At 36.1% G+C, this 12,614-nt stretch overlaps 1 protein-coding gene across 1 annotated transcript in view; it reads right to left on the reverse strand.

Moving 5' to 3' along the window:
- Positions 1 to 12,614, reverse strand: part of ROCK1 (Rho associated coiled-coil containing protein kinase 1) — a 92,097-nt gene that overhangs the window by 20,252 nt on the left and 59,231 nt on the right. The window contains exons 20-27 of the mRNA XM_040585360.1: positions 11,642 to 11,826; positions 10,884 to 10,953; positions 9,384 to 9,478; positions 7,341 to 7,506; positions 5,623 to 5,716; positions 2,723 to 2,811; positions 2,218 to 2,406; positions 1,541 to 1,706 (exon numbers count right to left, since the gene is read on the reverse strand). Coding sequence (XP_040441294.1) covers positions 1,541 to 1,706; positions 2,218 to 2,406; positions 2,723 to 2,811; positions 5,623 to 5,716; positions 7,341 to 7,506; positions 9,384 to 9,478; positions 10,884 to 10,953; positions 11,642 to 11,826 — 1,054 coding nt within the window. The remainder of the gene's footprint in view (positions 1 to 1,540; positions 1,707 to 2,217; positions 2,407 to 2,722; positions 2,812 to 5,622; positions 5,717 to 7,340; positions 7,507 to 9,383; positions 9,479 to 10,883; positions 10,954 to 11,641; positions 11,827 to 12,614) is intronic.

The raw sequence follows: 12,614 nt of genomic DNA on the forward strand, positions 1-12,614 counted from the left end.
TCCAAATATTAATTTGAGGGGATAAAAACCCCCAACCTTTAGTAAGTAAAACCTCTCCGATTTCTTTTTTACCCCAGTTAAATGGAATACACTGAGAACCAGAATCTAAGAGAAAAATTCCTGAGATCAGAAATATCAGAGGGAGCTCCTAGCAGGTGACAGCTAAGGAAAAAAATGTTCCTTCACCAATCTAATAGGTCTAAGAATTCTCAATACTGAGTTTCGATGGAAGTGTGACCCAGAAGATGTTTTCAAAAGAAGCAGACATTTACTTCACAAGATGGCAATTACCTGAGGGTTTTACCGATCACAGTGCAAAAGGCTTCTTGGACAGAATGGAAGTTGTAAGAAAAGACTGTATCACTATATGAATGAAAATCTATTTTAGAACAGAATTCTTTTAATATTAACCGAAAATGAAAACCTAAAAATACACTAGAAGATGACAGGACATAAAAATAGACGCCGAAAGGAATAACTACATAAATAGATATACGAAGTCTCATAATCTACCTGAAATTTCAATCACTCTAAGATCCCTGGAAAAACTCTAGGAAGTGCCAATCTGAGCAGCATGAAGTGCATTAACAGGAAAAGAGACACCTAAAAAGATTCTATTTACTTTTATCTGATTACTCATCCACTGAAGTCTTAAAATATCCAAAATAGTATTCTATTTTCATATGTTTTAATATATTTTTCTACAATACAAATGAAACTGTATATGTGTAAGACAAGCATTTACTAAGAATTTCATGATGAACTATAAAAATTGCTTAACTATACAAAAAAAATAAACCTAGCTCCAACAGAAGGAAATTGTCAAACACAGCTTATTACCACTAATTGCTTTTTGCTGTATCTAAAGATATAGAAATAGATCATGAGAAAGTACTAACTGATTATGCTTTTCAGACATTGGGGAGGGGAAAAAAAAAAAAATCACTAAGCAGTGTAACAGTGGGTCTCAAATTATATAGTGCCTGGAACTCACACTACATGGAAATGGCTAACTGCACCATATTAATTATTCTTATTTTGATCTGCTAAATTGGAGTACCACACAAACTATAAATGCATTATGGAAATTCCTACAATTATTTTTCACATTGGCAATTATTGCCACTTGTCATAAAGGTGGCACATGACTGTAATAACAGACAAGACCAAGGCAATTTTTGCATTCAAGATAAAAAAGACAATCACTATGTTCTGGAAGTGTATTCTGTTCACTGGATACAGCACATAGTATTCATTGTTCAAAGAGCAGCAGCAGATACATTCTCTCAGTGAAAGTGGATAAAAATTATGCTAATGCCAAGCCATACAGTGGGAGAAGTGATGTGAGAAAAAATTAAGACTTATATATAGGCAGCTAAGCTCAGATAAAACCAAAACAAAACAAAGCAAAAAGTGGAAATGTGATATAGACAGAGACAGCCAGAAGATTTCAAAAGGTAGTAACTTAAGTTTGAGATAATATCTTCCAAAACTATGTCTATGCACAAAATCAAGTAGTTCTAATACACTTTTCTCTTACCTGACAGATTTCCATCCGTTTCATCTGGCTGGAGACTAGCAACGCTGGTAGAATCCATTCCTTGCTGGAGATCCAAAATTTTCCTTCGTAGTTGTTCTATGTCACTCTCTTTACTATCCAGCTGCATCTGGAGCTCATTCCTGTATGTAGATTCTTCTGCTAGTTGCTGTATTTACATACACATGCACAATTACTGTGATACCAAAAATATGGCAACAAAGTATTCTGAAAACAAAACTCACTACTATTTTTTTTTTAATATCTCTAGATACTTTTGATAGCATTAGCAAAAGTGATTACAGTAGAAGTGTTCATCCAGCCTCAGAAACAAAGTTAAATATCAAAGATCCAGGAAGTACAAACCGGTATAATTAATCTATTAAAGTACGATTAGTTTTGCAAAGGAGACCACCTACCAGTGAAACAAACTGCATAAACAGTGTTCAGTTTTTTAGCCTTCATAATATATTGGTGACTTCCACAGTTAAGAATTTAGAAAGGCGAAATGAATGAGAACAAGCAGAGCTGCACACTTGTTGAGTTCTCTACCTCACTAAAATTCTGTAGCCTAGAACATCTGAAACAGAGGTTGTTATTTTTTCAAGTAGATTATGAGCTATACGTTTTTCCTGCAGAGAAAATTCCACAACGTGGCAAAAAATTTAACATTATTTTACCGCTTGCATTTCGTTGAGCTCCTTTTGGTATTTCACTACCATCTGATTGAATTTCTCTTTTTCTTGATTAAGTTCTAATTGGAGCTTTCGGTTTTCCTTCTCCTTCTTCCTCAAATCTTGCATGTTAGCTTTCTTTCTGTCTATTTTAAAATCTTTCCGATTCATTATCTCAGCCAGTTTGTTGACAGCCTGTTAAAAAAAGGAAAACCAGCAAGAAAAATTATATATGCAAGCATGCTTCACAGAAAACTAAGTTCTTCTAGTTACAGAATTCAATCAAAAAAAATATTCACCAGCATAAATGGCCCTTACTCACAATAGAAGTAATACTGAAAAGTACACAGCATAAAAATTTATTCTGTCAACTGTAAAGATCAACAATGCATATTATACATCATGTTTAATATAAACATAATCTTAAAGGCACTAAGTTAGCCACATAAATAATGAACTGAAAATGTATCTGAAATGCAGCGTAATTATTATTAAATTGCATAAGTCATACCTGTGTCTTCAGAGTTCTTTCAGTGTTAATGCTCTTCTCATAATGCATTCTAATATTATTGATTTCCTCCTCTTTTTTAATTTCATGTTCTGTTAAAATAATATTCAACTTTGAAGTATTATAGGACAAGGTAACTATTTCTAAGCTTAATCACTTCTACAATTGCATCATTTTTTTCCTCCAGTTTCCTGTTGTGTCACTTAATGCTCAAAACAGTTTGCAATGACAAAGGTTACCAGTTTAACACTACTATAATGATAGAAAATTACCAGGAGGATATATCACAAAGGCACCAAGATGAAATACCAAAGCCAGCATACATATTTTTGTTTTCTGGTGATGACTAAGTTTTTTGCCCCACTTCCTTTTGTGTGTGTGCTACCACAAGTGTTTCTGCACTAAGCCAGTACCCACATAGAATAAGACTGATATGACTGGACACATATTCAGTACAGATTCTCAAATCAGGCATAAACAGAACATGGGGAAAAAGGCTTACAAGGAATGACTCTGTCACACGCACACACACACTCACCCCTAGTTACTCAATTCTAGCAATCTTTCTATCACACCTCCAGTCTGCTGGTTCGCTCCCAAAGTCTCTACAAGTATGCATTTCACTGGTAAGGATTTCTCCACCAAAACCGCAAACAGTTATTCAAGTACTTTACAAGTAACAAACTCCATAAACTACAAAATACTGAAAACTGCTTGCTCACCAATCCCTGCTACTACAGAAATGCAGAACTAAGGGAAAATGTTTTAGTATGCCTTACTGCCTGTGTAGTGTCGGCAACAACACTGGCAACATAAGTAATAAGGCCTTTACTCTCATAGCCAACAGATATTAAAGCATGTATTACAATTTTCTAATGCTTCCCAAATGCAAAATCATGGGAGTAAACTGAATAACCGTGACTTCCCATACAGTCAGAATGCATGTAAATAGAACAATCCACTGATAGGCGTATGATCACAACTTAAGATTCTGAGTCTAAGCGAGATCTTGAAGAAATTGAAATAATACTGCTTTACTGTAAATACTGGAGATAGGGAAAAGAAACTTTAATAAATACACTGCGTGCAATATGAAATGAGCAAAATAATTTTTGTTAATAAATTCTATGCACACAAGGGCATAGCTGGCATTCCTGACTACTCCTGCAGGAAGTTAGTGCTAGTTTATTTTAAGAACTGAGGAAGGAGTGTGAGCAGAAACTCACTTTTTTCCTACCTGCTACGCCTGAGGGTTTTAGTTGTTTTCAGCAATAAAGGCAGTGCATGGAAATGGAAGCAATACAATAGAAAGAATGGCAATTTGGAATTACAGAATAGTTTGGGTTGAAAGGCACCTTTAAAGGTCATCTAGTTCAACCTACCTGCAATAAGCAGGGACAGCTTCAACTCGATCAGGTTGCTCAGAGCCCCTGACCTTGATACGGGGCATATACCACCACTCTGGGGAGCCTGTTCTAGTATTTCACCATCATCACTGTAAAAAAATTTCTTCCCAATACCTAGTCTGACTCTATCCACTTTTAGCTTAAAACCATTACCTCTTGTCCCATCACAACAGACCCTGCAAAAATGTTTGCCCTCATCTTTCTTATAAGTCCCCTTTAAGTAATGAAAGGCTGCAATAAGGTCTCCCTGAAGCCTCCTCTTCTCCAGGCTGAACAACCCCAGCTCTTTCAGACTTTCTTCCTAGGAGGTGTTCCATCTCTCTGATCAACTTCATGCCCCTCCTCTGGACCCATTCCAACAGGTCCATGTTTTTCCTTGTGCTGAGGGTTGTTCCAGAGCTGGACACAGCACTCCAGGTTGGGTCTCACCAGCACAGAGTAGAGGGGGAGAGTCACCTCCCTTGACCCGCTGGCCACGCTTCTGTCAATGCAGCCCAGGATAGGGTTGGCCTTCTGGGCTGTGAGCACACATTGCTGCTTCATGTCCAGGTTTTCACCCATCAGTACCCCCAAGTCCTTCTCCACAGGTCTGCTCTCAATCCCTTCATTTCCCAGCCTGTATTAATACCAGAAACTGCCCCGAATCATGTGGAGGACCTTGCTCTTGGCCTTCTTGAACCTCACAAGGTTCACATGGACCCACCTCTTAAGCTTGTCCAGGTCTCCCTGGATGGCATCCTGTCCCTCAGGCATGTCAACTGCACCACTCAACTTGGTGTCACCTGTGAACTTGCTGAGGGTGCGCTTGATCCCACCGTCTATGCCATTGATGAAGATATTAAACAGTACTGGTCCCAGTATGGACCTTGGAGGAATACCACTTGTCACAATCTCCATCTGGACATCCAGCTGGAGCCATTGACCACTACCCCTGGATGCAACCATCCAGCTAATTCCTCCTCCACTGAACAGTCCACCCATCAAAACTGTCTCTCACCAGTTTAGAGAGAAGGATGTTGTGAGGGACCATGTCAAAGGCCTTACAGAAGTCCAGACAGACGACATCTGTAGCTCTTCCCTTATACACTGAGGTAGTCACTCCATCGCAGAAGGCCACTAGGTTGGTCAGGTGGGACTCGCCCCTGGGGAAGCCACGCTGGCTGTCTCAAATCGCCTCCCTGTCCTCCATGTGCCTTAGCATAGCTTCTAGGAGGATCTGTTCCATGATCTTCCCAGGCACAGAGGTGAGACTGACAGGTCGGTAGTTCCTAGGGCCCTCCTTTCTACCCTTTTTAAAAATGGGTGCAATCTACAGCAAAGATGTATTTTCCAGATTAAATGAACGATTTAATTAAACAAAATTATATTCCTTTTCATCAAGCCCAAAATAATAGGGAAGATAAACAGAAAGTCTTTTCCCATTTCCATTCTGCTACGTGTGCTTCAAATTCAATTGTGCTTCCTTAGAAAAGAATCAAAACTCCAAACATGACATACCTTCCTCCTGTTTCTTAATTTTTTCACTGATCTCTGAATTTTCCTTTGTTATTAAATCAACATCTTTGGTTAATGTGTTATTAGTTTCTTCCAGCTAAATGAAAACAAAAACATTTTAAAATAAAGAACTTGCCATAAATTCTAAAAATATTTATAGTACTATTATTTTAAATAACCTTAAAACTGTAATATCCATTTACCTGGAACACATTCCTCAGATTATACACAAAAAAATCTGCTCTACCTTTCAAACCTGATTTTTTTTTTTAAATGGTGCTTTTCTTCTAAGCTGTCTTGATTTACCAAGCTCGAAATACACCTAACCCAGAAAGAATTACATATTTTTTTAAAGAACTTTGCAGGACTGACAACACTGTAGTATATAATTAAAAACTCAAGCAAAATCAGATTGTCAGTTATCAAATGTGGCAATTTTCAATTAATGTGTGGTACTTGGAAAGAAGTAGCGCTCAGAGTCCTGATCCCCTGAATTCAGACAGAAAAGCAACCGATAGATGATACAACTCCAACATTCAAGGTTAGAGTACACACATGGCATCTGCTGCTGAACTATTGTCATATATGCTGAAGAACAGGTATAAATCAGTATGAAAATAAACCAAAATTTGGTCTAAGTCAAAGCATACCTAGGTATATATGTACATAGGTTTGGGGAAAAAAAAAAAAAAGTACCACATACAAAGGAAAACCATCACATTTTGAATATGCTAGTTGCCACAGTTAGGATCATTTTGCTAACCTCTTAACACACACATATTAAAAACCAGACATAACTGCATTCCTGAAAAAAGCTTTTGCTTGAAGCCTATGGAAATAATTGTGTATTGAGCTGCCTGACAAAATTATGAGAATATGTGAAACCAACAAACTTATTGGCAAGAAAGTATTCCTTCCATGCCATAGGGAGACAGTCTTCTAAATGCTTCTTAAGAAATGGTGGTATTCAAGGGATTTCAAGCTTATAATAAACGTGTGTAACAAACTCTACTTCCATTATCTTTACAGAGAAGTAATATCCACATTAGCGCTAACAGAAAGCTTTGAGCAACTGATCCAGGTTCAGTTACACCTACAGTATTACTGAAGATTTACACCTCCAGGATTCTTAGGAAAATCTGCATAGCTGACGCTAAATGGGAAAAAAACAACAATGATAAAATAACTACACTATATATGGCTTGCTATTTGAAACTCCTTGGTTAAGGTATTTGTGAACTTGACACCAATACCGAAGGGCTACACTATAAAGTATCTTCAAAAATTCCAGTTTGGGGCTTGTTTTTGGTTTTTTAATAGTTCACCAATGAGAAGAAGCTCAAGACTTTCAAGTGTTTTGTTTTCAAAGGACTAAGTTATTTTGCAATAAGTCTCTAATACACAGCTCCACAAATTTACAAGATTTAAATGCATTGGGGAATAACAAGAAGCAGTTACAAAAGGCTTAGTAACTGAATTATAGATATTCACTTGATTTTCATTCTGGCTTTACCTCTGATTCATCACGTCTACATTTCTTTGGGAGTACACATGATGGGATTTAAATGTTTAAGGTTCCAACTGAGTCCAAAACTTAAGATACTTAAATAGTTATCACTTATGATCACACAACTTAAATTAAAGTAAAAACACAAATGTATGTTTCCAGCTGGAAGATAAAATATATATTTATATGTATTAATTACAGTGGAATAATTTACCCTTCTTATGATGCTGTCCTTATCAGTCATTTCTTGCCTGTGTCTTGATGCTGCTTTTTTGCTTTCCTGACTCAGTTCAAAATACTGTTCTTCAAGGAGTGCTCGTGCCAACCGTTCTGACTCAGCTTTGGTTTCAGCTAAATCCAGCTGGGTAGTGAGTGTTTCTCTGTAAAAAGGACATTAAAATTTTGTTCCCTATGCAAAACATTCCAAATTTTCAGGAAGACTAAAAAACCCAAATTACACCACTCAGGTAACTGTCATCTTAGTTTCTTAAGAAAAACATGATTTACTAAACCACATTCCATACACTTGTATCTTTTGATGGTTCACACAAGCTACAGCAGCAAGCTTACTGTAATTCAATTAAAAATTCAATCATCCATGAAACATCAACCCTTAGGAAACCAGGTGTCAAATTCTTCTGCTTTTGAAGAAGAAAAAATAAAATTAAATTGCATGTACAGTGTGGTCCATCAACAGATACTTAGCCCCATCAGTATTACCAACCTCTTCACACAAGATTACTGCTCATGAAAACATGTACTCCAGTCTGTCTGAACAATAAGGAAAATTGCATAAAGCTTCTGAAAACATACAGCGGTTCTATGTCTATGCAACCTTTTGCAGAAAGACTTGCATATTCTATGTACAGCTTGAGAGGCAGGGGCATTAATGAGATACTGCACTGAAGTTAATGTATACACACTTCTAATCAACTCAGCATACAAGCCAAACTTCCTTGCTCTTGCTTGGAGTACAGGCAGAGCTCCTATATGTTTGCCTGCAAAGAAACCCACATAAAGCACGGTGGCCAGTCTAGCACCCACCAGATGTACACAGCAACATGGAACACAGTGCACAGCATGCTGAGATAGAAGTGGCAATACATTACTGCAGTATGGGCTCATGACAGATGCCCCTCCTGCACTGCAAAATACAAAGAGATTTATGCAATGAAATAAGTATTGCTATGGAGTCCACTGATTTGATGTATCTGTAGTAGATAAGAGTCTCTACTGCAACAAGGTAACGAAATACACTCAAGAGTTTGTCACAATTCCCATTGTTTTATCCAGATGAAAAACGTTTATGATGAACATAAAATTGTGGAGAACAGTGTGGAAAGAGAATAAAAGGAAACTATAAAATAAGTAAGAAAAGAGGAAAAGAAGAGAAACCACAGGAGGAATAAAGGAAGTCTCTCCCACCTCCCCTAGCCTTTTTTTCTTTTTAAGTTGGATACTACTTCTGAACAACTTTGCACAGCCAGGTATTTTCTCCCTGTATCACATTTATTAATACAGTATCTTTTCTTTCTCCCTTTCTTAGCCCACTGAAATGCATCATGAACACTACATAACCTCCTCTCTTTAGACCATTTTGCAATGCTGACACTTAAGAATGAGACACCCCGAATTTAGAACAGAGAAACTCTGCTTCATGCATAAGGCTACAGTCTCCTTCAGAATACATATGTATTAAATAAATATATATTATATGAATTAATAAATTGGAAAAACAAGCTTAAAAAATTCTTTCCTTATTTGCTAACTTAGAAAATAATACATCACAATTAATGGTTGTTGGATTAACTGGTTTGCTGTAATCTGAAGTATACTAAACTTAGAATTCAAATTATTTTCCTTATTTTTTCCTCCAATTATTTTATTGGCTATAGAAAGATACCAAGTAATTATCAGGATAACATAAAAAAAATTATTATACAAGCAAGATTATTACAACAAATCTGATATTTTTTTTTTAAATTCTGCATCTTCCTAAATTCTCAGAAGTCATCATTCTTCTTCCAGACATTATAAATAGAGTCCAAAGCAAATATGAACAACCATATTTGGCTTTGTGGGTTATCATAGGTAACATCCTCTGTATTTACCATCTTATAAGGTGTTATGGAACACTTTTGAGACCTGTCTTTTTCTGAAGGAATTAAACATTCTAAATCTGATTCAAAATCTTCATGAATGAGACCATACTACATGGAAAAAGTTAACGTATATTTGAGAAACACAATGGGCATACTTTTCATTTTGCAATTCCTGCATTTTTCTTTGAGTCTCTTTATTCTTTTCATTCATTTCCTCTTTCAGTTCCTTAACCTGAGTTTTGTAAAGTGTCTGTAAAAGAAAACATAAAAAAAAGAATCATTATTGAAATTCCATAGTGAAATTCTTCGTTGGTTTGAAACTGTCAAACCCCAACACATGCCAGTGCTGTCTTCAATGGAATTTTCCCCCTCCTGCCTGCCTGCGATGCTCCTTTCCAGTTTCCCTTGTGTAGGGAACTCATGTGACCAGGTTAGTTTTCAATCTTCTAGTCTGGTTTCCTACATAGTTGTACAAACATACCTCCTGACAAAAGGGAAGGCAGGCACTAGGACAGAGCTGAGCAGGTCTCTTGGAGACAACAGGACAAAACTGCATCCTCCTGTAGCATCACTGTCTCAAAATGTCAGTCAAACAAGCCTAACAGTGTCCTATGTTTCCACCTGTTTTATTTTTTTTGTATCCATGTATCTTTTCTCTTAGACTGTTTTTTTGTGCAAAGACTGACTTTGTCTTAATAACTGATGCAACAGAGGTCTGATTTACATGAATGACTTCTGTTCTTAATTACTGTATTGTTATTAACACCACCAGTAATTCTGAAAGTTCAAATCTGATCTCCTACAGTAAAATACTTTTGATAAATATTCACACTGAATTAAAAATGTCTCTTTTAAACTACATGCTAGTGAAAAAAGGGAAAACTGAGAATGAAACACAATACTCTGGATCTTCTTATTAGCAACATGTCATGGAGAAATGCACAAAAATCTGTAACACATAATGAAATTACAATCATATGCAGTTCAGTAAAAATTTTTTATTGCCCCTCCAAGGAAGAACCAAATTTAACAAGTACTTCCCAAAGTGAAATGAGGCTGTTCTTATTCACAAATGTTATTTGAAGTTCAGGCATTATAGAGCATCTTATGCTACTGTTTGCTTTCACAGAAATAAAACAGACCAAACTAAATCTATGAAATAAACACTTTGACTACCTGGAGTACCAAATAAGGCTCTTCAGGGACTCAGGTGCAGAGAAGGTGTATTTTTATAAGGATGAGGAATATGTACAGAATGCTATGGATCTTAAATATACTTATGGTAGATCAATAGCATGGAATACATTCCAGTAAGTATGGAGATTCTGAACTCTCTATAAAGTTTGCCATTGTGTCAGAAAAATATCTCTTTTCCAATCTCAGGACAGGAACTACTCTGATGAATAATTCAGGTAAAAGCTACTCAATGAAACATGTAAGATTGGAAAAAAAAGACAAAGCAACTTAGCAGATAGACTATCTAATGTTCTCTAATTTTTTGTTCATTGTATTTCCAGCAGCGTTTTGTGAATTGCTGATTTATGCCAGGTTATTTATATTTAGAAAACTTTAATATGTCAAACTATTCACTGTTCAATGATTCCATTGAAACAATTTGTCAAAATGTAGTACTCACAATTCTTTGCAAGTCTTACCGAAAAATACTGCTCAGCTTCAAGTTGATCCTGAAGCTCACGCATTTGACCTTCATTTCCTCTGTACTGTCTTTGAAGAAATAAAAAAGGAAAGCATATAAAAGTCAGCTACTAACAAATGACAGGCAGACTACTTCTAAGCAGAAAAGTACCCTATGAAGATCTTACATTTGCACACATATTATTTCACAATGACCAACAGTTTGTTGTATCCTAAACTTCTGATTTAATTACATTCCTTATTCTACCCCAATGACCATTTCAGTACATAACTTAGAAGACAAAGAGTACTTTAAATGGAAAAATGTTAAGTCAGCTGAAGGAAGATATGATATAAGCCTAATTATTGAAAAATGTCTTCAATCAGCTTAAGAAATGTTAAGAAAAAGGATCAGGTAGTTAAAGGGGAAAAAAAAGCTACTGACTCCTATATAGTAAAACTAAAAGACCCATATGATTTAATAAGTAGTATCACAGTCAATCCATAAAGAAGTCACCCAAATATAAGTGGCATATATATATATATGTCTTGACATAGAATGATGAGCTAAGAATTGTTCTGCATCAATAGCTCATAACAAAAATATTCCAACACTGAAGGCTACATACAGAAATCATAACATGCAGCTAAAAATACTCTTTTGGTTTAGCAAAAAAATGCCTATGTTCCAGAGAACTTTTTTTAGTAACAGGAACAGGCAAAACAGTACATGTATAATAAAGCAACTTTTTCCATTTTACTTCAGATTTTTACTTACTTAGCAAGTTGAGCCAACTCAAATTCCAGTAACCTCTTTGCTTCCAACAACGTATTGATTTCCTGTTTCAGCTGCTTCTCAGAACCCTTCAAGTTATCTGCTTCAAAAGCTTGTGCCTTTAATTCATTCTGTGCCATTATTCGCTTATTCGTCTCTTGTTCTAGCTGAAGCGTTAGATTCCTTACCTAAATGAGAAATATTTCAATTTAGGAGCATTTCTGAATAACCAATTGCACATGGTTGAAAGTGTTTCATATATGGTACATTTTACGTGAAACACCATTGCATAGATGCTACACATTGTACAATACGTACAAATATTCCTGAACCTCCAAACACTTCAGTGCAACAGAAAGCTGCTGCCCTTACAGAACGTACTGACATGACACTGCATGATGATAAAGCTTCCCCATACTCAGCTTATTTCAAAGTCCCAAATGTGTTTTATCTTATCTTAAAGGCAACAATGGAAGAAACCCAAATTGTCTGCTGAAAGGTCCTGCAAACCTCTCTGCATTTCAGATGTTAAAAACTTGTCACCCTAGAAAAAAATGCAGTCTACCAGATAAATAAAACCTAATTTACTGAAGTCGTGACCCCTAAGAAAGGTGTTATAACCTTCATTCATAACCCAGTGTCCTGTGAAGAAAAAGTAAGCAAGACACTCTAATTTGTAGGTTTCACATTCAATATTCTAATTGCATATTTCCTTGGACAAATGCTTCTCCGGAGAATGCAAACTCAGAACTGCAAACCATCCAAACCAACCTGACTACATAGTCAAATTCACAAGCAAGTTTTTCCTTTAAAAAAAGAAAAGGAAACATGAAAAAATTGATTACATTAAATTGAGGGCTCAAATATCTAAGGCATCCAAGAGCTGAGAAACAAATGAAAAATATCTAACACTATTTAGGCCAACTATCTTCAGTTCTACTGAGAGGGGTATTATACAATGGCATCAGTATAAGTT

The sequence above is a fragment of the Falco naumanni genome, chromosome 3 (assembly GCF_017639655.2).
Source record: "Falco naumanni isolate bFalNau1 chromosome 3, bFalNau1.pat, whole genome shotgun sequence".
NCBI lineage: Eukaryota > Metazoa > Chordata > Aves > Falconiformes > Falconidae > Falco > Falco naumanni.